This window comes from Candoia aspera, chromosome 10, assembly GCF_035149785.1.
Source record: "Candoia aspera isolate rCanAsp1 chromosome 10, rCanAsp1.hap2, whole genome shotgun sequence".
Taxonomy (NCBI): domain Eukaryota; kingdom Metazoa; phylum Chordata; class Lepidosauria; order Squamata; family Boidae; genus Candoia; species Candoia aspera.
This window is the reverse complement of record NC_086162.1, coordinates 20,515,634-20,543,463: the sequence shown is the minus strand read 5'-3', so window position 1 is coordinate 20,543,463 and position 27,830 is coordinate 20,515,634. Positions and strand designations below refer to the sequence as shown.

At 41.5% G+C, this 27,830-nt stretch overlaps 1 protein-coding gene across 1 annotated transcript; it reads left to right on the top strand.

The window, feature by feature from the left end:
* The first annotated feature begins 1,838 nt into the window (after nucleotides 1–1,838).
* Nucleotides 1,839–23,933, top strand: LOC134503523 (uncharacterized). Its single transcript, XM_063312325.1, has 10 exons — nucleotides 1,839–1,944; nucleotides 3,229–3,342; nucleotides 3,809–3,952; nucleotides 5,387–5,524; nucleotides 6,323–6,600; nucleotides 13,792–13,864; nucleotides 15,189–15,305; nucleotides 18,209–18,358; nucleotides 20,038–20,178; nucleotides 21,039–23,933. The coding sequence occupies exons 1-10, from the start codon at nucleotides 1,896–1,898 to the stop codon at nucleotides 21,287–21,289; spliced, it is 1,455 nt and encodes a 484-aa protein (XP_063168395.1). The 5' UTR covers nucleotides 1,839–1,895; the 3' UTR covers nucleotides 21,290–23,933.
* The last annotated feature ends 3,897 nt before the right edge of the window (nucleotides 23,934–27,830 follow it).

The window sequence follows — 27,830 nt, the reverse complement described above, 5'->3', positions numbered from 1 at the left end:
CAAAAACAAGGCTTCGCAGATTTATTAAGGAACAGCACAGAAGGTTGGACCCACATGGGAAACAGCAGGGGTCAAAAATCATCCATTGCCCCTACCTCTAGCTTAATCTGCAGCCTATGAATGTCAAGAAAACCCAGTTATTTATTGTTAATATTTATTTTTGCTGTACACATGCATCTGATAAAGGGAAGGGCAGGGTCTGCTTAATGCAAGGGAAGTTTCTATGTAGGGTACACATCATTGGTTAACAGGCTGAAACAAGGAAGGAAACACATTCCCTAGGAAGGAAATTCTTTAGGTTGTTTACTGTGCAGACATTTTTAAAACTCCCAGAAACCATATTCTCCAAGAAAAAAAATCTCCCAATTCTTCTCCTTTGGAAGAAATTCCTCAAACAAATTATCTCTCATCATATATTGAAAAGGAATCACTGGGTGGAGGAGAGAAGGGACATCAGGATAATTTTTCTGCCCTGACCTGCAGCAAAGTGAGGATCCATAGTGGTGGTCAAGGGTGTACCAACCACAGTTTCTTGGCTGTTTTGAGAACTAGCCTCTGGCTCAGTGCTGGGTTCACACAATCCTCTTAACAAAATCAGTTAAAGAAAGACTTGCTGGCTGCATCTGCACAAGATGCTAAGTTTGTTTTGTTTTTAATCTTGGTGAGTTTTTTTTTAATCTTTCCAGTGCAACAGAATGTTGGGAAAACTTGGTCTATTTGTCTCTCTAAATATAGAACAAAAGGGGATCAAGTTTCCCTTTTCCTTTTCCTGGCCAAAGAAAGGTCCCATCTGAAAATGATCCAGATCAAGGGGGGGGGGGCATAGCAATCAAGCAAGCAATCAATCAATCATCCAGGAAAAAAATCCCCCAGTGCATCTCTATGGGAAAGGCCATTGGACAGCAGCTTGGAATGCTGCCAACTGCTCCATTCTAAGCCCTTCCTTCTCCCTTGGTCACATGACCCAGAGCAATCTGAATTTCAATAGTCGTTGCAAAAGGCAAGTTATGCATGCTTTCCCTACCTTACTTGGGATTAGCATGTTGTGTGAACCCAGATCATTTGGTTGGTGTATGGTTCAGTGCATTGGGCGAACCAGGAAAATGGGTTAGCTCAGTAACCTGGTTAAAGCATGTTTGCTAATCACAGCCAATATTTTGCAGCAATGCACTTTATTTTTCCACTGGTTTCTAGTCCTCCCTCCCTCTAGTAGTAGGTGAAATTTCTCTCCTTCCATCTTTTAGGATCAGAAGGAGCAAAGCTCAAGAATGCTTCTGACTTTTTAAGTAAAATTTGCCAGTCTGAAAAGCTGCTGCCAGACCCTTCCTGATTTCTGGATACCACAGACAATCACGGCTCCCCTTTTGGCAAGGTATTTTCTGATGGGAGCTGTGATCCATGAAAGCTTCTGATAAAAGGACTTCATTAGTGTTTAAGGAACTGCAAAGCCCTTGCTTTGATTTTACTGCAAGGGAATGAATGCTGCCATGCAGACTTTGCTCTGAAAAATGGGAGGATCGGTATTCCAGCTGCGTAGCCAGAAGGGAAGAATTTGAAACTTTTAATGAATACGGAGCAAAATATGTATAAGTGTCTTTGATTGGATCGTAAGTGTTTGATATTTTATTTGGCTTCCTCCAAAAGTGACGATTCTTTTCAAATAACCTAACATTTGGAAGACTAAACAGGAAAAAAATAGAGGATTCCTGCTGTTCTTTCCTTTTTCTTTCCTTCCAGAAAACCACTTTCATTTTTTAATTCCCCCTCCTTTTCAGGAAGTTGTGTTTTTTTTTGCTGTTCAAAATGCTTCTTCAGCTTCAGGCAAAGTCAGAGAGTTTCCTGCGTTCAGTTTTCCAGGTCCACTTTGAACAAAGTACCAGTCAACATCTACAGTCATGGAGACTTCACTTACCATCTTCCTTCTTACCATCTTTATTGTCAAAGGTAAGTAGGTAAGAGTGACAAATACTTCAAGTGAATGGCTTCCATACCTTTTATTGTCTCTGAAAATTCACAGCATGTTTTTCCGAGAACTTGTGACACCCACAGGATCAGATTGTAGACTTTGGAATAGACAAATGGAGAAATAACTCCATTTGGCATACTGAAAGGGAACTCTTTTTGGGAGCTGATTAAATCTCTAGGCCAATGTTTTTAAACTTGGCGACTTTAAGTTGTGTGGACTTCAACTCCCAGAATTCCCAACCAGCCCCATTTGAGATTCTGTACAGGATCAGTAGATAGTAGTACAATCTCTACAAAGACTAATACAGGATCAGAATATTGCTGCAAAATACTTTTAAAAAAAATGGACTGATACAATTTTGCTTTTATGATCCCATGTTGGTAAATTGGTTGCAATCTCTGGATGCAAAGAAATTAATCTCTTTTTAAAATTAGCCCCTCTGAATTTTTGGAATGTGAAAATTGAACAAGTATGAAAATGTGACTGTGATCAATATCTAGCAGAAATGCTTGGCTGACTGGGAGGGAGTTAAAAGAAACCAAGCCAGCTACCAGACAGGCTGGCAAGATACATGCATACATACATACAGAGGGAGGGAGGGAGGGAGGGACTTTAGAGCTAGCTAAAAAGTATGAGAAGAGAAGTTTTCCCTTCTTCTCTCTATTCCAATGTTCTTACGCACCTATTCAGTGAACCACCTGTAAGAGTTCAATTTCACAAATGTTTTTATTTGCATCCTTATGTACCTCTCCTGAAAATGTTTGGAAGTCTAGGCAATGCTGTACCTTCTGGATATTTTAGGGTAGATCTTACATAAAGAGTCCCTTTTGGGAGATGGGCGGTGATAAATTTGATTAATAAATAAAACAAATAAACAAACTCCATAGAGCTAGCCTATAGTCAAGGAATGTGGAAGCTGTCATTCAAAACATCTGGAGGTGCCATAGTTGAAAAGAAGCTTCTAATCCAATGTTTCTCAACCTTGGCAACTTTCAGATGTGTGGACTTCAACTCCCAGAATTCCTCAGCCAGCCATGTTGGCTGGGGAATTCTGGGAGTTGAAGTCCATACATCTGAAAGTTGCCGAGGTTGAAAAACACTGTTCTAATCCCTTCCGCATGGTCTGTCAAGTGGTACCTTTTCCTCCTGACCATCTCAGTTGATACTAGTGAAATCTTGCTGTGACTTTGGTCTTACACTAGGCAGAGGAAAAAGAAAGGACCCAGATGGAAATTGGCTGTCCCTTCTTTTTGTTGTGGTAGGATTATCTCTGGAATGTGAAGAATGCACTGGAATAGGTGATTGCTCTGGGAACATGCGTGCATGTGCTCTTGGGAAAGACAGATGCAGCATTACTTATTTGCACATCCCATTAGGTAAGTACAAGAAACTACATCTCCTACAGGCCCCATGGAGGTATGGGAAACCACCCATTGGATATATTAGGAACTAGGTGCCCAAGAAATAGGCAAGGCTAGAACCCAAATTTTCCTTTATCTTGACTATAACTAACATTAACCTATTTAAATATAGTTAATATTTGTTATGGGCAGAGAGGTGTGGTAAATTAAGACTTCAGTGGCACATCCCTGCTTCCAAGACCTCTTTCCACTCAATCTCCTTGGATTGAATTCTGAAGGGAGAAATCTGTGGTGGAACTAAGAACTCCCCAACTAGAAGACCACACTAGATTCACCCAACAGATTGGTTGGCTTTTGAGAATGGGAAAAAGCACCAACATGTTCCTTGCCTCTGAATGCAAAATGCCTCCCACTAACACTGCAATGCCTACCGCTGCCTGTTCAGTTGGTAACATATTTTCTCTCTCTTCATCTCCCACAGGAGTATCACAGATTATAAAGACTTGTGTCCCATCCATTGTCTGTGACAAAGGCATTCAAGTAATTAATCTGGGCCAGACAGGAACAGTGGTTGCCCAGCTGACATGCTGTGAAGGAGATGAATGTAGAAAGATTGTTCCTCCAGGTATGTCAATGCTCAGCTTTCCCAACCTTGCTCTCCACTTCAGATGTGTTGGGACTGCAACACACATCATGATTGGATGGAAAGGTTGATGCAGTTCTCCTAAGTGAGGGGCAAACACCTTGCATTCCATTAGTTAACAGATGTTGGAGAGGTGGCTGTGAGGTTCAACGCATAATCATCTCTCCAACTGGGAATTCTGGAGAGATACAGTATAGTCCCAATATATTCGGAAGCTGCAGTTTAGGAAATTATATCCTTTCCTTATTCTTGGGACTCAGACATAGGTATCTTCCCAAGGAAAGAGGCTGTAAGGGCACATTCCCCCATGGAGCTTTTTCAAAACAAGAAATGGGATCAGGCAGTGACACTACAAAGTAATGGAGAAAAGAGTAAGTAGACGACTGAAAGCAACAAAGAACATCAGCACCTACTGCACTTTGCAAGGATAAATTAAGCTCAAAACTTCACCTAAAGCAAAAAAATAAGTTTTCCAAAGCCTATTTGGTACATGCTGGGGAATTAGAATGTGTATGCATTTGTTCAAAACAAGCCCTGGTCACTCCAGGTTTCACATTACCTGCCAGAGCGGGGATGTGGCTGCATAGTATATCCTGCTCATAAGAACACTAAGCAAGCAAGATCACTCTGCTAAGCCCCAGACTCAGAAACGATGATTCTTCACTGGGATCATAGAGACCCTGAAATACATTATCGTGAATGTTCTTAATAATTCATTAAAAATAAAATTAAGTGCTATTTCACACACAGGGAAAGCAGACAGACCATTTGCTGGCATCCCCTCCTTTCTACGCACTAGTGAATTCCCTCTGATCGTTGTGCCCCAAGGTCACATATCTAAGGAAGCGTGCCTGTTAGAGTAAGACATGTCCTGTAAGTACAATAAGACAGTAAGTAGGTCTTATTGAAAGTGTGGCATAAACTTCCAACTGGTGGTTGCTCAGCCATATAAAGGTGCAGAATGTAAAAAAAAAAAAAAGGTCCTGGTGAAGACAGTTTCTCTGATTATTCCCCCTAAAGCCCTTCTCATTGGGGATGCATTTGTTTCTCATCTCATCAGTCCTCAATCAATCATCAGCTCTGCGCATCCAATCCGGTCCAGCAGGATGGGCATGCTCCAGGTCCCGTCAGCCAAGGAATGTCGGCTGGCAGGGACCAGGAAGCGTGCCTTTCCTGCCGTGGCGCCTGCCCTCTGAGTGTGGGAAGGGCCCCGTCTCATGGTTATGTTAACACCATGGCTTTTAAGATCGCTCGGCTATATTTATATTTAATTTTTGTTATTGTTTTTATTGTTTTATATTATGACTGTTTTTATTGTTGTTAGCCACCCAGAGTCACTGGTTGAGATGGATGGCAATATAAATTGAATAAATAAATAAAAAAATCTCAAATCTCACTGTTCCATCTTTTCTATAGCATTGCCTGAAAAGACTGCACCAAATGGGAAGCAGTGCCCAGCATGCTTTTCACTGCAAAAAGGATGCTATGAAGAAGTTGCTTATTGCAATGGAGATGAGCTGTATTGTGCTGAAGGATTTCTGGAGTCAAGAATTGGTAATTAGCTATTTCAGCAACCTTCCTCAATTACATTTGCCTGATTTTGGTGACAGCTTCCATCAATCAAAAGGGATAGAGCTGTACCTCAAGATTTCCAAGGAAGTGAGGAAGTCTATCTTAGATGCCTACAGGTTGAGTTCATCCATTGTGCAAAACCATGGTTGGTTGGTTGGTTGGTTGGTTGGTTGGTTGGTTGGTTGGTTGGTTGGTTTTTGGTCCCTTCAAGTCCATTTTGACTCCTGGTGACTAGTCCCTGCAGTTTTCTTGGCAAGGTTTTTCATATAATTTTTATTGAAAGTTTTAAGGACAATAATAAGAACTAATACAAACTAAAATGAAATGAAAAAGAAGAAAGAGAAAGGGAGAGAAAAAAAGAAAAAGCTAAAAGTGCAGAAAGAAAAAAAGTAGGAGAAAAATAGAAAAAAGGGGAAAAAAGGTAGAAAGATAGAAAGAAGTGGCTTCCAATCTTCTTCACAGCCTTCTTAAGAAAATCCAGCATAATTTCTTCCAGGTTCTATCTTACCCTCTCCCGTTAGATGAATCTAATTTCTTCATTGTCTCTGTTCCACTGAGATAATTGCATACAAAAATACCCTCCTGGTATTTTACATTATAATAGCCATACTCCTCCAATCTGAAAGGCTCAATGTTGGGGATTATGGGCATTGCAGTCCAACATACCAGGAGTGTCTCAGGTTGGCTAGCTCTGCCATGAAAACTATTCAGAGAGGGAAAAGAGGAATGGGCTTCAGTTCATCCAATCTTGGCACTCACTCCCTTTCCTTTTTTCCACAGAGAGATTTCCTTTGGAGTTCAGCCTGAAGGGATGTGCAAATAAAGCCGTCTGTGATTATTTGTTTGGATACGAAACCATGATTACGGAGGACAGTACAAATCACTCTATCCAATGCACACCAGCCTCTTCAGAAATTTACCAACAGGAATCCTCAACTGTCAGCCAATGGGATTCCTTGACTCTAATTCAAATTACCTCTAGGGCAGTTAGTATCATCCCCAGATGGCTTGGACTCTTCATCCCAACTCTTTCTGGCATCCTTCTTGGGAAACTCCTTGCCTGATTTTTATGCAGTGTAAAGAATCATTGTAAGAGAAAAACCATGTTAGTCCATGGTAATCAAGAATCAGGAGTCTGGTAGCACCTTTTCAGGCTAAGAAAGTTTGTTAAAAGCAATACGTTTTTGTGAGCTGCAGCTCTCCTTATCAGATGTATGCTTCATCAGATCCTTTAGATCATCAGATGACCTAAAGATTCAGTGATCCAGCTTGTTTCGAGCTTCTGGACCTTCTACCAATCGTATGTATTTCAAAAGAAGATCAGGAAAAGTTCATTATCCAGGTGCTCACAGCACTTGAGTTAATTTTTTTGATGTCCAGCAGTGTCCTCCAACAAGAGATGGACAGGCCGTGGGGTAGTCTGTGCCTTAATGTTGTCACTAAGTGGTTATGGTGAGAATTAGTGTTCAGTTGTGGTTTTCAGGAGATTCACTATTGGATGGGTGTATACAAGTAGTCCGCGTTTAACAAGCACAGTTGGGACCGGAATTTTGGTTGCTAAGCAAAGCGGTAATTAAGCAAATCTGATCCAATTTTACAACCATTTTTGTGGGGGTCATTAAGCGAATCCCTGTGGATGTTAAGCGAACCATGTGGTTGTTAAGCGAATCACACAGTTCCCCATTGATTTTGCTTGCCAGAAGCTGGTTGGGAAGGTTGAAAATGGTGAACATGTGACCATGGGATGCTGCAACAGTCATAAATGAGAACTGTTGCTAAGCGCCCAAATCGTGATCACATGGCTGCAGGGATGCTGTGATGGTCATAAGTGTGAGGACCGGTCATAAGTCGTTTTTTTCAGCACTGTTGTAAGTTCAAACTGTCACTAAATGAATGGTTGTTAAGCAAGGACTACATATAATGCATAGTCTTCAGTTCCTTCAGCACTAGCCAAAACAATGTCAGCCTTCCTTCTTCACAGCTCTAGAAACCAACCCTTAATCCTGAGAACAAACCTCAAGGGTTGTGATTAGTAGTATTTATTAGAAAGAAAGTTTATAGTTACCACACAAGAATTCCAGCAAGTTTTGACTTGCACATCAGTCCTCTTTATGGAGTCTATTCCATTGCCAAAATCTTTCCCCACTTTTTAGGGCTCTTCCAATGGAAAGGAAGAGAAATGGGTGAAAGCTTCGTCTTTCTGGAAAACTGAATCTGCTCATAGTTTTGAAAACCATCAGTCCCCTTATCAGTCTGTCTGAGAAGTAATTCCCATGCCTGGCAGATGTGGAGAAAGGATGAGAATTGCAGTTTAGCAATTCCTGGAGGGCACATTCAAGGCCTCTTCCTGCAGCCCTGGATAAAAGCTAAGTGTTGGGTGGAGTTCGTAGAATCAGGATGAACAGATTGATCCATTTCAGCTGTACGGCTGATTCCAATTTGCACTTGTTCTGTCATGTTCCTGTCTGTCTGCTTGTAATTTAAAAAACCCTAACACAAAAATTGTTTGCATTTTCACAAATGTTTTCTCAGCAGTCATTTTCATACGGTCAGTTCCTGAAAAGATAAGCCTGGTTAATCAAACAAACAAATTACAGACACCAGATAGATTATTGTAGAGAATAAGGAAGATGACGTTGATAGACATAGGCCAGATCCATTACCAAAGTGACAAAGGGGAAAACATGGCTTAAGTCCAAAACAAGCAGAAAGTGTAAGCCACTCAGACAGGCACCTCCCTAATTTACATGGGTATAAAAAGGGGAAGAGGCACAGCACAATCAGACTTGTAAAATCCTGATACTGTAGCCACTCTTAATAAAAGTAGTCCTTGCCTTCCTGTGGAGTTGATTCTTTGTCTGGTCTGTCTGGTGGGGCTGACAATTATTTTCATTTGTCTTATATATTACTTTCAGACGGATGAGCGCTTAGCTTCAAATGCACCACAGCGATTTAAATATACATATACAAACCTGTATCTCAGATTGGGAACTGGAATTAGATTTATTTGGGACCCAAATTTGAAGAATCTGTAGTTTTCTGGCATACAATTGTTTAAATTCCAACTGCTGTTTGACTGGGGAATCTTCTACCTTTATCTTATGTTTCTTTTTAATGATCCAAATGAAAACCTCACTAAACCTTTCTTTATTTTTATTTTATTTTTTTTCCCCAGAGGGCAATCTCTGGCACCATATAAATATATAATAATCAAGAATACAATATTTGGTGGTGTGTTTTAATCACAGCAACACAATACTTAGCATAATACTGGTAGGGTCAGAAACGAGCAGCTTTATATAAGACAGTCTGCTCATTCTGGATATTCTCACATAAGAGGAAAAGTGAGAGAAATCCACATGTTCCTATAGAAATTGCCTCTGTCAGAAAGATCTGGCTATGTGCATCTGATGAGTCCCAATTAGGATGAAAGCAGTCATGTACTGCTTTCTGGTGGTCAATGTAGGTTTAGAAATTGCAGTATGTGGGCAAGTGTTTTGATCTCTCCCAAACCAAATGAGTCAACCCAATGAGACAGAAGGCCTGGCAGGAGCACTAATGATAATACATTATGCCAATGTTTCTCAATGTTTCTCAGCCTTGGCAATTTTAAGATACGTGGACTTCAGCTCCCATGCTGGCTGGGGAATTCTGGGAGTTGAAGTCCACATGTCTTCAAGGTGTCATGGTTGAGAAACACTGCATTATGCTGTGCCCCAAAGAAGTCTTCCCTAAGCTAGGAACAAATTGAGAGATGTTAAACACTGGGCCAGCACCCATGGCAGAGCTGTGCAATGGTTATGTTGACTTCTTGTTGGTGGGTTTGTCTTTTTACCTCAGCTGCAGATTAAATGTGTGGTGGTTTTTGTTTTTGTTTTAACAGTTATATGTTTTGCTATGGTGTTTTTAACTGTTGTGAACCACCCAGAGTCATGAATCTGAGATGGGTGGCCATATAAAAGGAATAAATAAATAAATGGAATCAAAGGCAAATTTGAAATCCAGAAAAGCTATGGACAAGGGAGGTTTCTATTTCTGGACATTCTCCTGGATAAGATAATGGAGAACATAAACATGATCAAGAGTTGACCAGCCCTCCCTAAAGCTAACTTGCTCATCTCCAATAATTTTCTCAGCATCAATCCAATCTCTTAAAGGTTAGTGTTTACGTCCTTAGTATATTCTTTACTGATCAAACTCAGTAGACTAATTGTTCTGCAGTTAGCCAGATTTTATCCATCCTCATCCATTGTTAGGAGGGCAGTTTGGTTGATAGATACAAAACTAGAAACTAGTATTGATGCCCAACAATTAGGATTCACTTCTGGTAGGACTTGGTTACTGCCTAGAGCAGTGTTTCTCAAACTTGGCAACTTTAAGAGGTGTGGACTTCAACTCCCAGAATTCCTCAGCCAGCAAAGTTGGCTGGGGAATTCTGGGAGTTGAAGTCCACACCTCTGAAAGTTGCCAAGGTTGAAAAACACTGGCCCAGAGCCTTGCTCATCTTCAGAGGTCTTACTAGTCCATTATTTCTGGTACTGAGTCTGTGGGTGACGCTTCAAGTTCCATTAGCCTGCAGTATTTCAGAGCCGTGTAGTGCATACTCTGTATCTGCATACGTGGCCTTATAGTATTCCTTCCAGGCAAATACTGGTACTTGGTTAACGTTTTGAAGGCCCCAAACTTTAAGTGCCAGCAGAGTAAAGTTTGATGATCTCTGATGTATAGAATCAACATCTGTCAAGTTTTCATGGGGGTTTTGGCCTTTTGTGTTGTTCCTTTTACAACTGATAAGTCAGCAATTTAGCTGACTCGTTGTCTTTGTTTTCTAGCTGTCATTTACTTCCAATAAATCTATTTGATTGCAAATTGCTTTTATTGTTTGTCCTAATTCCAACACTGGGTTATACTTGTGCCTTAATTTTAATTACTTCACTTGTTTTAACCAATGTATTCTTCTGTTTTTGGATAGTTTTCTATTTGATGCCAGAGAGATAAAAACATCCTCATAAATGAGGAAATAGAACTTCTGCATGGTCTGCCCAAACATCTTTGGACTGATACAAATGGAAATAAACAGCTCATAAAAGATTATACAATATAAGCAGTGTATTAAAAGTCCGAGACAAATACAGGAAAAGAATAAATCCAGATCTATCTCATCTCATGACTAAATATTTATTTTCATGAGTAGAAAAACAAGGATTTTCATGAGTAGGAAAGCACCAAGAATCTCACTGGGGAGATAACAAAACTTATAGACTGCAAGATTCGATTATTAATTAGACAACCATAAAGCCTGTTGAGACCTTTTCTTTGGAACGGGCAGAAATACCAGACTGGTTTCAGTATCGTCAACATCAATATCTATAAGCTCTAGTGGAGCAAGCAGAGATCATTGGAGACAGGTGGTCCTGCATACAACCTGACCAAAATTAGACAAACATTTGAAATGCCAATGATGTTTCAAATAGGAAAAACCATCCTGCTATATTCCATAAAAGAGACACCACTTTGCCTGGTTTATCTGGGAGTCAGTTAACAGTTTCTGCAAGAGGGTTTGGTGATTCCTTTGAAGTTGGAAATGCACCTTTGGTGAAAAGTGAGTTAATTCCTTGTTCCTTCTGGCCCTTGGCTATGCTCATACCTGTAGGCACTTGAGGGAGTTTGCACTTGCAGCTGCAGGGAGAGGGTGCAGTGTTTGTAACTGAATGATCCCCACTTGTGGACCATCATCCTTCCTCTTGAAAGACATCTGGAGTTTGTGTTGTCAGGAATGACACTGTCCTATTAACCAAGCTACCATCTGTGTCTGCTGGTGATAGCTCTGTTCATGGGGCAGGACTGATAGCTCTTGATCCTTACGTTCCTCTTTGATATTTGAGATACCCAGCATTTTTAAAGGTTCTGCCACCTTCCATAGGTCCTCCATAGTCTTTGATGGGCAGCAGCATCTGCTGCATGCAGCCCCTCCCTGTATCTCATCTAGAATATGGGAGAGTTGCTGGAATGGTTGAGGCACTGATATTGAGGGAGGCTCAGCTACCAAGCCAGACCCTCTCCGATAGGGGGAGATGTGCTTCTACTTATCTGCGCTGTCTTGAATGAGCAACTATCAGAGTTGATATTTCAAAATTGTTATGGGAATAAAACAGAAGGTAGCCAAAAAAACTTTCATTTGTAACAACCCTACTGGAATAGGCTGTGGACCCAAGGTAAGATGGGTGGGGATGGGGATGCCAGGCTATTGTTCTCAGATCAATTGCCTGCTGATTATATCTTAACAGGCTACTCAGGGACTTAATTCTTCTTCTGTCCAGCCAGCAGCCTTTACTGATGGAGTTTAACTCCATCTGCAAACAGAAGTTATGGGGGGGGGGTGTCCATTCTCCGGCAGCCGTATTTGTTCTTATAAAGGAGAAGTGGCCTTCTTCTAGCATCTCTCCATCTGATTTCTTTTCTCCCCTTGGTTAGGGGTGTCCCTTGTGTAGTGGTTGTTAATGTTTTCTACTACAGATTAAGGTTACTATGGTAACTAATCATTTTGGCCGGGTGAAGAGGTTGAATTTAATTGTCCCCTTTTTGGATGTTAATTTTTGCACCTGGGGGGAAGAACTTGCCTGGACTTGCTTTTAGTTTCAGTTTCCTTTCTGTATAGGCATGTAGAGAGTTAAGCAGCTCTCACTGAGAGCCTGTAAGAATGCAGAAGCTTTTAAATATGTTTTGCTTTCTGTAAATAAAATTATTTTTATAGAAATGCCTGGTGTGTGACTTTTCTGATCTCTCCTGGGCCAAAAGCTTTCCTAGCAATCTGCCAACAGTGGTTGCTAATGCTGTTATACACCCAAGCAGTGAGTTTGACCAACCTCAGGAACAAGCTGGAAGGAGCCGTTTCCCTGCGAACGTTCCCAGCAACTCTGCCAGTGTGCCCCAAAGCCTTCCAGATGCCAGATAATTTCTGAACAGCAGAATGATTTTCGTAAAAAGGAAGAAAGAAAAAAACAGAGCCCCAAATTCATTTTCACAACAGAATGTCTTCAGATGCTCTGCAGCAGCACTGGAAAGCCACAAGGACATTAATTCTTCTGGGAATCTTTCCAAGAAGAACAAATAGTGCTTTTTGGATGTGATCGGTGTTTACTAAGTAAGGCCCTTCTACAATTTCTGATGATCTGCAAAGCAAAACAAGCATATCAAAGTCTTCTGGACAGGCTGCATGGTGCTACAATAGATGCATCCAGTGGAATATGGTTGGAATAATCTGAATTGTTTTTTTTTCTTCATGATTAATTTTTTTTCTGTACTAAAAGAGAGAGAGAGGGAGAGAGGGACTGAAAGAAGGAAGCAAGGAAGGGTATTGTGATTTTCTTTTTTTCCCATTATTTGTATTTCACAATTTCAGGAAGTGTTTGTTCAGTTTTGTAAAATATTTGATCAGTCCCAAGGACTTGACCAGATTCAAAGTTTCCAAACCAGCTCTGATCCCAGCTCCAGGCACTGTTTTGAATCATGAAAATCCTACTCAACATCTGCCTCTTTGCCTGTCTTGTAATGACTGGTAAGTAGACCAACCCAAGAGATTTCTTGAAGCAAATGCGGTTGGAGGCTCTCTTCTTTGCCTCAGGAAGATCATTCTGTGTTTCTCAGAAGTCTCCTTGCCAAGCTCAGCTTGAGGATAAGTTAGGTATTTGCTCTGAAGGAGAAGTGAGTAACTGCATAGGTTTGGCAGTAGACTCAAAGGAGAATAGCAATTAAGTTTTAGGGCCAGCTTGAGCAGCTGCTGTGTATTGTGATAGGGGAAGCATGAACAGATTTGGAAGGAGATGTTAGTGAATCAGAAACAAATAATCTCCACAGAAGCAGCATTTGGTCCTACAGGCCAAATGAAATGCAGAAAAGTTCTGGCAAGAAAGTTGTTGCGTAGAGTATTGTTAGGGAGAAGTTAAGGCACAGTTTTGTTTGTTTAAACTGACTTTACTCCCCTATGGCCACTACAATGCCCTGTGGAATATTGGACAATCCCAGGCATGTGATCTAACTTGAGTTTATTTTACTCATTTATATTAAAGAGATTATTATTTATTAGTAATAAGCCCTCCAACAAGAAATTCTTCTTTCAGAGCAAGATGGATTTCTCTGGAGATTTGAGCTTTGGTGCTGTGTTCACAATCTCAAAAGTCTTTCCTTGTGGTTAGTGGTCAGTTTCACGCTTCCTTGAGATTCAGGGCACTGCTGAGTTTTTCTTGTAGTGGATTATTTGGTTTATAGACAAGAAGCCCCTCTGGCTTTGCTATGTTGATGGAACATCCCCATCTCATGCAGGTATTTGGGGCAGCATTGTTAGAGTCCAGGAACTGGGGAAGTCTGGTTTATTATTATGTATTAATCAATAAATAAATAACTGGGGAAGTCTGGTTTATTATTATGTATTAATCAATAAATAAATAACTGGGGAAGTCTGGTTTATTATTATTTATTAATCAATAAATAAATAACTGGGGAAGTCTGGTTTATTATTATTTATTAATAAATAAATAAATAACTGGGGAAGTCTGGTTTATTATTATTTATTAATAAATAAATAAATAACTGGGGAAGTCTGGTTTATTATTATTTATTAATAAATAAATAACTGGGGAAGTCTGGTTTATTATTATTTATTAATCAATAAATAAATAACTGGGGAAGTCTGGTTTAGAAACAGGACACCAAGTTGCTGCTCGTAGTTCTCTGCAAATCCATTCTGGTTTCCAAATTGATTTGAAAAATGGATGCAGTTTATTTTGGATATTCAGATTTATTTGGACTGAATCTCTGAATCAGGTGTGATTCCACCTGGACTGCATGTTTTTCACGATCCACATTGGTTTGAATGATTTTAAAGCACTGGAACTTGGTGCTGCCCTTTTCGGAAAAGAGTTCCAGAGCACTGAACTGGTTGTAGTTCAGCTCCTGGCTTAGGTGTTTCCCTTTCACCTTTCCCAGTGAAATGCTAAATATGTCCCCATCTTGTCCCTATTGTGCTAGCATCCTTGAGAAGTCTATTTACTGAGAAGTGACAGGGGAAGAAACAAGCAAGAACAGTGAAAAGTTAGGGGGGAAAAAAGAGTGAAAAGAAAAATTATTTCCTCTTATAGCATCTAGGACCTCCTAGAGATGAAAGCAACTCAGCCAACACTGAGCCCATTTCTACCTCTCTGAGAAAGTTCTGCCTTGCAAGGCACTTGAACAACCTGGCAGAGCTTTGAGTGTACTGTTGTGGCTGTATTGACCATACCCCACTTCCCTTGCAGGAAGCATACATACAAAGGAAGTGAGGGCTTGAATGTCCAGCTGGCCCTGCATTTGGACACTGATCTCTCAAACCAGAAGCTCAGAGAAATGGATGGGGACAATTTAGAGCTTTGCAGGAAAAGCAGGGTGCCTTCAGCGGACACCCTGTGTACAGCACCAGTGTGAAAAAACAGCAAATAAGGAAGGATCGAAGGCTGAGCTTTCCAAATTAATACTGCATGGACATCCCGCTCTAACTCTTCCCATTTCCACTGCTGGTTGCTGGGTCTTGATAAAGTAATGGGAGATACAGAAGAAGGATCTTTCAAGGGAAAGGAAACAGAATGCATCTTGTCCTTTTTCTGCTTTACAGGAAATTCTTTGCAGTGTGAGACATGTGAAGGCTGGGGGAACAGTTGCAATGGAACTCTGCAGACTTGCCCAGCTAATATGAATAAATGTGGCATTTTTCTGCTGAAGAATACAATAGGTGAGTACCCAACACCACTTGCCACCAACAAGTTCTAATGAGCACAGGGTGGCATTTAGACTCCTAACTAGCTTATTCTTTGGCCAGGGCTATGCAGGAAGTGTCTTCCAATTTTTTCTTTTTTATGGTTCTCTTTCAGTCTTATCATTTGCTTGTTTATTTGTTTGTAAATCAGAAGAAAAAAAACTAGTCAGATTCTCCTGCCTGTGGCCTGCCTGTGAGTGTCTTACTGTATTACGGATTCCCTGATTTTCTATACTTCTGTGAAATTCCAGGAAGATATGAAAGAACTCTTTCAGTGCATCTTGCAAAAGAAATGAAACTAAAAAAAAAAAATCTACCGTAGTCTCATGGGCACATTGGAGCAATAAAGAAAGCAAAAGAATAGTTCTTCAAAAGACATTTTCAATATATTTTAAAATTTTCCAAAAAGAAGGTAGAAAAAACAGAACTCTATTTTGCAGAGGAAGAAAACTTCAGAGAAACCAGAGTACAGATTTGAATTCAGGGTTTGCTTCATAACTGTTAACCCAGCTTTATAGCATTGTCAGTCAAGATTTTAAAAAAACTATTAGTCATGTAATACCACATCTTCTTATAAGGCCTTGTTTGGGAGAAAGGAGCCTTCCAGTAAATTGGTGTTAAGTTTCCAACTTAAATTTGAGTTAAATAAGAGTTCAGAGGAAATCCTCTCCAGTTTGAGTTTAAGTTCAGTTAAATTAGATTGCAGTGAATAGTAATGTGATCAAAGGGCAGGAAAATACCCATAAACACATTATCTCGAAATCAGTATTTAAACTTAAGAGATGTCCATGAAATAGTACATTTCAAAGCAACTTGCTCTGAATGTACACGATCTATTTTTCTCAGAGGTGCAGATAAATTGCGGCTTAGTTTTCACAATTTGGGTGGGAGAAATACTGTAGAGATTGGTTGTTGCAAACTGGAGGGAAATTCATAGACACAATTATTCTTTGAGTGCTTCTACTCAGATTGACCTAATAAGCAAACTGATGTTGTTTTGTTGTTGTTACTTATTAAATTTATATGCCGCCTGACTCCCAGCAACTCTTAGTATTATTATTACGCCCTGCCCCTTTTGAATGTCTGTATGATGTCAACATATGCACAAGGGCAATGGAGCTCACATCATGACGTTCTACCTACCATCTTGCTGATTTTTAACTCACCCCACCCCTGCAGGTGCCCCTGGAACTGCAAGGCATCTTTTTCACATCATCCCTATGTCAACATTCTGATTTTCATGGAAAGGTCATCTGAGAGAGGTTGGCAACCTGCAGGACCACCCCTTCTCATCCAGCCATGGCACCGGCCATTTCTGCTTTGGCTCCTGGAGAATACAGAGCCATCTTCATCAGTCATTATTTTTGTTGTTGTTGTTCAGCAGCGGGAATATCCACTTTGGGAAAGACCTCCCACAAGGTTCATATTCCCATTGGCTCACAGAAAGAGAGCATGCAAGCAAAGATAAAATAGAAGGGGAGTGAGAAAACCAAATGAGGAATAGGCATTCACGGTCCTCCACCTTCAGGCATGGAGGTCTTTTGGGAAGAATTACTCATGCCCTTATGATTTGGTGGTTTGCTGTATGTAGGGTTATCCCTGAAGATGATTGGAAAGCTACAGCTAACACCAAATGTGAAGCCAATTTAGTAGCCTGCTAGAACCAACTGAAATGGAGCAGAGCTTAACACAGCTGAGAAGCTGGCACAGAAAAAGAAAATTATCTTAGATAGCTTCAGTGAGCACATCAGAGAAACACAGGTTATTGCTCTTACACATTCAGCCCTCCCAAGCATAAAGAATCACACGCTTAGACATATTAGGTTAAGGAGTAAAAGAATTTCTTCCTGACTTTAATGTTGCTTCTGCTACATCCATCTTGGTGGAAAAGATGAGGTTCCTTTGTTCTTCTTTCCTTTCTAAATACTTAGTTTTGCCCTAACCTCTCAGCCCGACAGCTGCCAAGGGCTGCATGGAAAAAAGGGGAATTCCAGGCCCCCCACATGGTGCCCAGAATGGAGGAGAGCAGCACACATCCTGTGCTTTCTTCTGGTGGAGAAGAAGGAAGAGAGGGAAAGGAAGTGGGAGTGGCAACAAACAGCTTCCTCAGAGTTGCATTGTGGGACAACTCAATTTGCATGTTAATGAGGCATGCTGGATTTGCCAGGACTTCCAACAAAATGCAGGTGCTAGTTTTCTGATTGGTAGCAGACTAACACCAATATTGTAGGAGCTGAAATGGCTGTCCTTTGACTTCCAGGCCCAATTCGAGATGGCGGTGATCATCTGTAAAGCCCTTTGTGGCTTGCATCCTCATTAATGGACCATCTGATCCAGGTCGAATCTAGCTACCTGCTTTGTTCTGGGCAAAAGGGTAAGCTGGAATTTCCAGCTTCAAGATATTGAGGGGAGAGTGGTTAGAAACAAGCCTTCCCGGTAGCACCCTCTTCCCCTTGGAATTGTCTGCTCTCCCCCAAGGTCAGAGATGTCCCTGCTAACATTTTGGGGAGTAGTGAAAACTCTTTTCTTCCAGCAAGACTTTGGGGTGGAAGAGTCACTTCATCAGTAGCAACTGCTCAGGAAGGGGTAAGGCTTAGCTGATAGCATGATGGAGGGCATCTTTTGTGCTTTGATATGTTTTTAGGATTTTGTCATTTGAGATGTAAGCCACTGAGAATCTGTGGAGTAGGTAGAATGCAAAGAATGGTAGAAATAAAACACACACATCTCGTTCAATCATAGTCATGCCAGCAGGTGGTGTAGAGAAGACCATCTTGACGTCTCCGTGATTTCTCTCTCCATAAAGAGGTATGTTCTCTTAAGAAATTGAGAAATATGATAATCTCACATTTCTTCTTTCCTCTTTAATTCCAATATAGGAATTAAGATCATGGCCATTAAGAAGACTTGTGTTCCATCTGATCCCTGCAGTGAAGATACTGGTGTTATTAATATGGGCAAAGTAGGAATGATTGTCAGCCATCTTTTTTGCTGTCTGGGAAATGAATGCAAGAAGATCAATCCCATTCGTATGTGACTTCTGTGCCTTTCTTTCCTTTCTCTGTAGCTTCCATTTTTGTCAAACAAAAGCCTGTTTTATGTAGGGATGGGTGGATCTGTTTTGACTGCCCATGTTAGAGAGATGGCTTCTGCTCTAGCAGTCCTATTGCTGGATTTTAAAACTAAAATTTGGATTGCGATACCATGGTCCATGTGGAGGGGAAGGGAGGAAGGTAATACGGGTTTTGAAAATCTGCAAAGTAGCCTGAGCTCTTGGCTTTATCTTTGATCTTCATAGTGAAAATGCTCCCTTGCATTGAGAATAGATGGCTACTCCTTTGCAGCACTTCCCGGAATGACCGTGTGACCACACTAGGTCACCTGGTCATTCAAGAACTGCAAAGGCAAAGTCGTGAGCATGTGGGGCATTTTTTTCAGTGAAAAAAGGAACATGGAAAAAGCCTGACCACTCCATTCATTTCAGAAGGTAGAAGGGGATGTCTTTGAAGGAAATAAAAACACTGTAGATTGCTTTTGTTGCAGCCACTGTTCATCCCACCATAGATAATGGCAGGATTGAGACTCCAAATTCACACCCAGCAGAATCCAAACTGAAATCCATATGTTCCTAATTTTATGACCACTTCTTGCAAACCACCCCAATATACATGAGTTGGTTTACCCATTGACCAAATGAGTAAATAAGTAACATTAAATTCCCCTAATTCTATAAGATGGTTCTTTGGTTCCCTATAGCTTGCTGGGAAGAACGATGTCCTCTCAACTCTCTTGCAATGAGGGTTGTACTAAAAGTTCTTTTCTCATTTCTTAATCATTCTTCTTAAATCTGATGGAAAAGAAATAGCTGTTGATTCTCCCCCCGCCACCCCCAAAGGAATGAAACATTTAGTGCAATTTTCATGAGGAGATCTGAGGGTCTAGCGTTTTTCTTAATTATGAGCCAGTCAAGAGGTCCATATGATTGGTTTGCCTGAGTGTACAAAAATATCTCCAGCTGCCAGCAATCTCCCTGGCTTCCCACATTTCCATTTAATCCTAAGGAAAGACTCTAGGACAATAACCCTTCCATTAATTATTTAGGTGGCTTTGAAGAAAGCTGGGGTAAAATTGAGAAATATGTAATGGGGGAGGAACCTAGCAACATCAATATCTTCCGGTAGCGCCTTTAAACAATGAAGTTAACTAACCCCACCCTCCCACCAAGTAAATCATAATGCACCTGAAAATGAGGAAGAAAAACAGAAGCTTCTTTTACAAAAAACAAAAACAAAAACCTTTCAGGAAACTGGAAAATAGGTTTTGGTGTAACACATGGAACTTGGTTATTGAACTGATCCATTTTCCAATCTGGTACAATACACTGAACCAGAAACTAAAAGATCAGGTTTGTTCAAGGCATTCAGCCACCCAAACAAAACCAAATTGTGAAACTTAGCATATTGTGCAAATGCAGCCAGTAGGTTTCATAACGGACTTGGTTAAATTATACCACTTAATTTGTGTCAACAATTCTGGCTGATGTGAAGAAGGCATGGGGAAAATCGCCTTCCACTTCCAGTTTTTTGAATTTGTTCACCCTTTCCTGTTCTCAAAAGATGATGTAGAAAATCAGGCAATGGATGTGTGTGTCCTTTTTCCTTCTAACCCATTTTGAGAGCTCTCTTCTTTTTCCATCCCAAACATTCAGTCCCATCCATAGATATGAAGCCTAATGGGAATACCTGCCCAGGTTGTTATACTCTGCAAGGGAATGACTGTGGGAATGAAATAGTCCAATGTACAGGAAAACAGGATCATTGTTTTGCTATCACTGGGAAGACAAACTTAGGTAATGAAATTCTTTTGGGCATCTATCGAAGCAAATGTATATTTACCTCTATAATGAATATCACTTTACAGATCATCGTAGGTGGATTTTGAAAGGGATGCTGCAAAGGAAGGTAATCCTTGGTCTTCTGAACATTAGTTACAAGAAGCTCAAGGGGGTTGCAGTTCAGCAACATCTAGATCAGTGTTTTTCAACCTTGGCCTGGCTGGCTGGGGAATTCTGGGAGTTGAAACCCATACATCTTAAAGTTGCCAAGGTCGAAAAACACTGATCTACAGTGCCACTGGTATAATACCTCTGGGTCTGAAAACACCCTTGAAAGTTTGAAACCTATTGGGCTTGTTTTTTTCCACCTTTAAGTATCATCTTCCACCAAAGGACTTCCTTGCCTTGACCATGATCTGCAAATTGTCCAAAAGTCACCCACAGCCTTTCAGGAACTGCCTCAACTCCATCCTTTATTCTTCCATACTTCCCCAAAGATCCAGCAATTGTACTTGACATCAAAATTGGACAGTTCCAATCCTCTATGGGAGAGCCAGGCTGGGGTAGTGGTTAAGGCATCAGGCTAGAAACCAGGAGACTGTGCGTTCTAGTCCCGCCTTGGGCATAAAACCAGCTGGGTGACCTTGAGCCAGTCGCTCTCTCTCAGCCCTAGGAAGGAGGCAATGGCAAACCACTTCCGAAAATCTTGCCAAGGAAACTGCAGGGACTCGTCTAGGCAGTCTCCGAGAATCAGGCACAACTGAACAGATTAAAATAAAATAAAATAAAATAATCTACTATGACAATGGATGTAGAAAACACATGTTTGTGAAGGGCTGTGAAAATGACAGGATCTCCTCTCTTTCTCTCTGCAGGAGAAACCATTTTGACAATAACCTTGAAGGGCTGTGCCAACAAGCACTTGTGTGCTGAATTGCGGGATCACTCAGCTGGTTTTGGTGGGATGAACATTGTAACGTCTTCCACCTGCCAACCAGCAAAAAGCAAACTAGCTAAAAGCAAAGCCATGATGCACATCTCCTGGATAGCAAGGATCATTTCAGGGCAGTGTGGCCGCCTCTTCCAAGCCCTCACTGTGTGGCTGCTGATGTTTCTGTTTCTGTGATCTCACCCACCCAAGAAGTATACATATATCATCAAGATTCCAGATTCCACAGTTTAGCCAAGCCTGGCTTGCTTGCTGGCGGTCTCCTGATCATACACAGCAGGGATACAAACCTTTTCCAGAAAAAGAGCCACCTTTGGATTTTGAGTGGCATGCTTGAGCCCATTTCCAAAAAAAGAAGAAGAGGGGGGGCATGATAGAACTAAATTTGTTTCAATGGTATTCACTGAATTAAAATGAAATATGGTGGAGCTGGGCCTTTCTTTCCATTTGATTCTGAAAACAACACTTTAGAGCACATGAGTTGGTGGACACAGCACCTCTCTGCAGCTCTGCAACAAGGCGTATCTTGTCTCAGAGTCCCCTGGCTTTTCGTCTTCCTTTTAGCAATGTGTGCACACATGGAGTGTGTGTGTTGCCTTGCAGTTAATCTTCATCAAAGCAAACCACTCCTTTGAAGCTTTTGTGAGGACCAAAGTAGTAAGACTCGAAACTCTCATTCTCAGCTCTCGAACCAAAAATACTGCTACCAAAACATAGCATATAAAATAAAAATAAGTAACATTTTTTGAATCATTATTGGGACACAGGAAGAATCTGAGTCACTCTCAGATTGCTGTGGAAAAGGACAGACTTTAAGCCACTAGAGATTTTTCTGATAGAGGCTACATGGCAGCAGACTTCTTCCAATGTCAGGGATGGCCTCTGAGATCCCGCCCAAATTTCTGATTTCCTGAGCAAGTAAAATAAACATATAATCAAGATGAAAAAGAAGCATTCAGTACATTTTCTCAGCAATGTAACAAGATTTGCTGAACATCTGAACATATTTAGTTCCAAGGCTTATCAGATAAAATGAGGTAGACCACTCAGCCATTGAAGAGGTGGGACAATAAAGGATTGTAAGATATAAAGAATAAGCATGTGCACTGTTACTTGATTTTCCTTTGATGAAACCTTCAAAGTTCTCCCCTTGAGGCATTCCTTTCAACCAGGTGCTTTACCTGGTCAAACAAGGACTCCGCACATGGGTTCTGCATCCTCAGAAACCACACCAGGTCCAGTAGTGAAGAAAGAAATGTCAAAAGAGACTTTCTTGAAGCACTGTTATAACTGGAACAGGCCAAGTGAAGCAAGGGGTTGCTTCCTTTGTTCCTTTGTCACAGCAAAGCACCACCTTGAGAGTTTCTTCAGGAAGAAGACAAGATTCCAAAAATCTTGCCAAGAAAACTACAGGGACTTGTCCAAGCAATCACCAAGAGTCAGGACTGACCTGAAGGCACCAAAACCAACCAACCAACCACACTAATATATTTTAATCCATTAGTTTTCCTGCCATGGATGAAAAGGATTGATTCACCTTATCAATTCAAATACTGTGGAACATGTTGGATGGTTCCCACTTATGGGCAGACTGGCACCCCCAAAGGCTCTACTTAAGGAGGAAGGCAAGATGGCATCTCTTGCCATTCATGGTCTAGGAGATGACCCAACTGGCAAATGACCCATGCATCAGCAGAAAGTAGGATGCTTTCAGTAAAGTCCTTGAGGGATGCAGAGCAGTTGAAGGTTATCTGGCACACACAACTGTTCTGCAATGTGTTGTTTCTTATTGTGAGGCCAGCCAGTTTTTACAGAGAATACACATTCCTTCTTCTCAAGCAGAATTAACTTTGGGAGGGACAGTGTCATGGAAATGTTTTTTTGTTTTGTTTTTTAATTAGAGGCAGAACTCTGAAGAAGTGAAGAAAGAATGTTTGATGTGCCTGAGCTGGGCTTATATCCCCTAAACCTCTGACAAATGGCCAGAGGTCAGGGGAGATCTAAATAAAAGAAGCTAGGTATTTTGTTTTGAGATTCAGGTTATCTTTATAAAAGTGGTAAATGTTTAGGCAGATTGATTGATTATGTGCCATCAGGTCATTTTTAAATCCTAGCGACCACATCTATCTCATCCTCCATGATGCTCTGTCCCCATCCTGGTCTTTCAGGTCTTCCAACGGGACACTCATTGCTCCTGCAAATGTATCTGTCCACCTTGCTGCTGGTCATCCCCTTCTTCTCTAGCCTTCCACCTTTCCCAGCATTAGAGCCTTTGCCAGAGAGCTGGGTCTGCTCATAATGTGTCTGAAGTAGGATAATTTGAGCCTGGTCATTTCTGCCTCAAGTGAGAACTCTGGGTTGATTTGTTCAATGATCTTTTTGTTTGTTTTCTTGACTGTCCATGGTATTCTCAGGAATCGTCTCCAACTCCAAATTTCAAAGGTCTCAATACTCTTCCTAACTTGCTTCTTGCTATCTTGTTTCGGCAGAAGCTGCATTACATTTTGATTTCTTTTGATTGGGTGCTTCAGTCCAATATTCTTTATATTTCTTTACAAGCTCAGTGACTGTATACACTTTAGTCTGTTACGCTTACAACAGGTTGTGTGAATTTTTCTGCAAGGAATTATTTGGTTTTGTAATACTGGGAGCCTGGAGGAATTGTAACAGATCAGTAGCTGTTGTGTATTGTCAGTCGGACAGCTCTGTATTCTAGATTCTCTAACACTGCATGTTTACAATTTTAAGACTTTTAAAAATGCAAAGAGAGAGAGAGAGAGACTCTTTTGTTAAAAAAAAAATAAAGCTTGCTTTTCCTTTTTCTGTTGGGAGATTGGTTAATATCTTTAGTCACACACTCTAGTGGTATGTGGGAATGACCTTGGGAGACAGGAGGAAGAGCAGCAGCCTAGACAACAGTCTGAAAAATGAAATCTGAGTCCAAAGGAGGGGTGGGGGTGGAGAAAGCTCCTCAGAAGGGACCCTCCCTAGTTTTCAGGAGAGTAAAAGGGAGGGGAGAGGTACTTTCAGACTTGCAAGATTCTGTTACTGTAACCTTACAGTAAAGGTAGTGTTGATGCTTCTTGTCTGGACTACCTTGAAGGGCTGACACACACCTTGATATCATATGGCCAGGAAGGGGCGCTATAGCAACAATTTCATGATTTCATTTTTGCCTTTTTATTCATCAGAAAGGCATCAAGACATTACTATTTCTCAAGTGCACTACAGGTTCAGGATGGAAGGATGCTGGGATGCATGCCTCTTTGGAAGACAACAGTGGCCCCAGGAACTCCCCAATCACTACTCCAAGTCAAGAGGTGGGGCTGGAATGGGAAGACCCAGGGGCAGGGCAGTCTTGTGAACCCTAGTCCACCACCCCATGTATTCAGCCCTTCTCCCTACACTGCCATTCCCTGCTTCTGCTCCACCATCCAGGGCCCAGGGTGACCAACTCAAGGCACAATAACAGGCTGGCCATACTGCTCACCTGTCCTCTGAAAGCGGGAAGGTCCAGCAAGCTGAGTCCCCAAAGGCCTTAAAAATTGGGCAGGAATAAATACAAAATCACCTCAGTGCACGATGCCATCCACCTCTCCTAAAAGGTCTAAAAATATTTGCACTGGTATTACAGAATAGCCTCTAGGCTAGGCAAAAAGAGAAGAGTACATTCAGTAACATCAATGTTGCCTAATATATATTTGTATAAGAGAAAAAGAAACAACAGTGAATGCACCTGCAATTATACTGCTGTTCCACACTACATAAAGCTGTGTTGGAATGGAATGGCATAGAAATACAATTTATTCATTCATTCATTCATTCATTCATTCATTCAGGTGACCATTTCTCTGGGTAAGAAAAGGAAAAGTTGGGGTTTTTTTGTAGACTTGGGCAAAGCAGGTGGGATCTCCTTCTTCGCTCTCAACATAGAACTCAAGGCAATCCAGCTCAGTGTAAGATGTTTCAGAGACAGAAGGCTTCACCCCTCCAAGCATCAAGCTAGCCCTAGTCCACCTCAACTGGCTTCTGTGCTTTCAGACAGAGGGCTTCTGCGTACGCTCTGCACTTGCACAGAAGTCCACTGAGGAGCCAAAGAAGCCATGCGAGCAAAGGGAAACCGCTGGTGTGATCCAGTAAGAAAAATACCGTTTTGCTTTGCATTCTGCTTCAGTAGCATGGGCTGATCAAATCTAGTCCAGGTAGTCCTTGTTTAGTGACCACAATTGGGACCAGCAAATTGTCATTAAGCAAAGTGGTCACTAAGTGAAACTGCAATGGTGCTAACGATCTTACTTTGCTTTCCTTTGCTTCACAGACCCGCAAAGGTCATAAATGAGAGGATTGGTCACATAGTTACTTTTTCATCACTGTCATCACTGCAAACAGTCACTAAACGAGGACTCCCTGTAGTAGAACAAGCCAAGAATCTCTTTCAGAATCATAGCATTCAATGGGACAAACTTGTCTGTTGAAGAGGATGTGCCCCAAATGACTCTCTCACTCTCTGCTGTGAGCTTAACCAAGAGGAAAAGGAAGGAGTTTGGAAGGCACTGCGCTACAAAAGAGAATTCCATCTAATTTGGTACATTTCAAGATTATAGATCCAGTTAAGAAAAAAGTAGACAATCCTCTCTCTTCAATTTGCAAGGGGAGGCTCAGGTTACCTTGTGAGGAGGCCTGTGTTGGGCCTGGCATTCAGTGGCATCCATGAGTGAGTCTCAGTGCCCCACACATTAGATTAAGATTTTACAGGTTGTGCGTATCGAGACTAGGAGACCCAACTCCCTGCTGCTCGTTTACGGCCATTATTTACAAGACTTGATCTCCTAACTTTCACAGGGAGATTCTGCTGTCCCCATTTGTGGTTCATGGGGACAACCGGTGAGTAGCCACTTCCGATCACTCCAGAAGGTAGGAGCCATGTCTCCGTCCCAGGGGGAGAATTGACGTTGACTGCCAGGTGAACTTTTAATCCGAAATGGTACCACCCTAATCACAAGCTGATCCAGCAGGCTACAAATAGTTGGCTCCAAAAGCAGAACAGGTCAAGCCCTTCTGGGCCGTTGCCTCAAATGATCCTTTAAAAGGACAATGTCCCTTTCATTTTTTCAGCAGTAGGCAAATATGGATCCAGCAGGCAAGTGCCTTTGCTAGCACTCTTGATGTGCTAATGTTAGCTTTGGAAGACGGGGACAGGGATGCCAGGCCAAGGGATCACACCACACTTCCCCAAAACAAGTGAGACACTCATAATAGAACGCCATGATTCTGGGAAGTCTGACACCACGTGGATAACTGACCGTGAATATAGAGGCACCGTGTACATTACTGGTGAAGCCTGATAGTGGACTCAGGGACCATGTTGCAGTGGAGGCTGTGGGGAATAGTGTGCAGAGGCCGGGCTCAATCACATGCGCAGATGAACAAAGAGGGAGGTACAGGTACATTATGGTATCATCACACAAATAACACCAGGAAGTGGATGATGTCATCACGGCGTGTAAGGATGCCTCGGGTCCTGTTTACCAAACTCACCCATTTTCTGACTTTGGCCGCTACAAGGAAGCATTAATTAACCAAATGGTTTTCACCAAATTGCTAATCAACTTTGAAACCAGCTAAGCATACCATGATGTGCAAATAGGTTTTCCACCCTATTTCAGTATATTCCCTCAAGAGGGCCAAGGAGTTGCCACGGGATTCATAGGAATCCAGTAAAAGGCAGGGTGAAGTCATGCCTGTCATGACATCACTGAACAAACAAGAATTGTGTCACTTGTCTCTTTTGCACGATGACATCCTGATGCATGTAGTGTCACTTACCCCACCACAGACACAAATGATGAACCAGCTGTATTTCTCTGCATTCTGTGGGGGATGCTCCTGGTATAATTTTATTTCAGTATTTAATTTATTTTTATTATTTAATTTAATTTATTAATGATCTGTTTTATTTAATGTAATGTTTCCCTAGTTTGGAACATGCACAGTAGCTGCACTGAGCCCCATTAGGTGCAGCCGGAAGCAATAAAAAACGATAAAGGATTAATAAATTGAAGAGGGGAAAACCCCCCAAAGCACTGAAGGAAAAACGGTGGCTACATCAGCAAATGGTTCTCCAAGACTGCTAAATTGCTCTCTGGTTGATGTGAAAGATTCTGGGATAGGAGGAAGAAGGTTGGAGTCCTTGGTGCTCTCTGAGCTGGGTCATTGGCTTGAAGACGCTTCATTACCCAACTAGGTTACATCATCAGTGGGAGTGAGTGTGAGGTTTGCTCCCTGTTTATATACAGTAGCTTGTCCTGCCAGGGATGTGCGGTGTGTGGTTTTCTCCTTGGTAGTGCCTTGATTAGGGCATTGTTTTCTGCTTGATTTTTTTGTCTTCCTAGCATTTATCCCGCAGGTGCAGGATTGGCTTGTTTTGGATTGACCAAACGTTGACCTGTTGGTTGTGACAGGAATTATCCGACCAGCTTCTCACCTGAGCCTGATGTGGTTCCTGCTTGATTGTTTGTCTGGCGTCAATCCCTGCTTATCTGGGTGTTGGTTGCTGGAGACGATGCGTTGTGGCCTTTTTGTTTCCTTCTTAGCTTTTTCATTGTCTCTTTTGAATGGTGTGTAAATGTGGCTTATCTCTATGTGTCTCTTGATGGCTGATTTGTCTGAATGCCAGGCTTCCAGGAATTCTCTAGCATTTTCGGATTTAGCTTGCTCT

Bases quoted from the DNA above. Each gene is read 5' to 3' on its own strand.
- LOC134503523 (XM_063312325.1), top strand. From the start codon at position 1,896: ATGGAGACTTCACTTACCATCTTCCTTCTTACCATCTTTATTGTCAAA. The intron at 1,945-3,228 runs GTAAGTAGGTAA...TTGTTGTGGTAG, and splicing joins TACCATCTTTATTGTCAAAG to GATTATCTCTGGAATGTGAA. The intron at 15,306-18,208 runs GTGAGTACCCAA...ATTCCAATATAG, and splicing joins TCTGCTGAAGAATACAATAG to GAATTAAGATCATGGCCATT.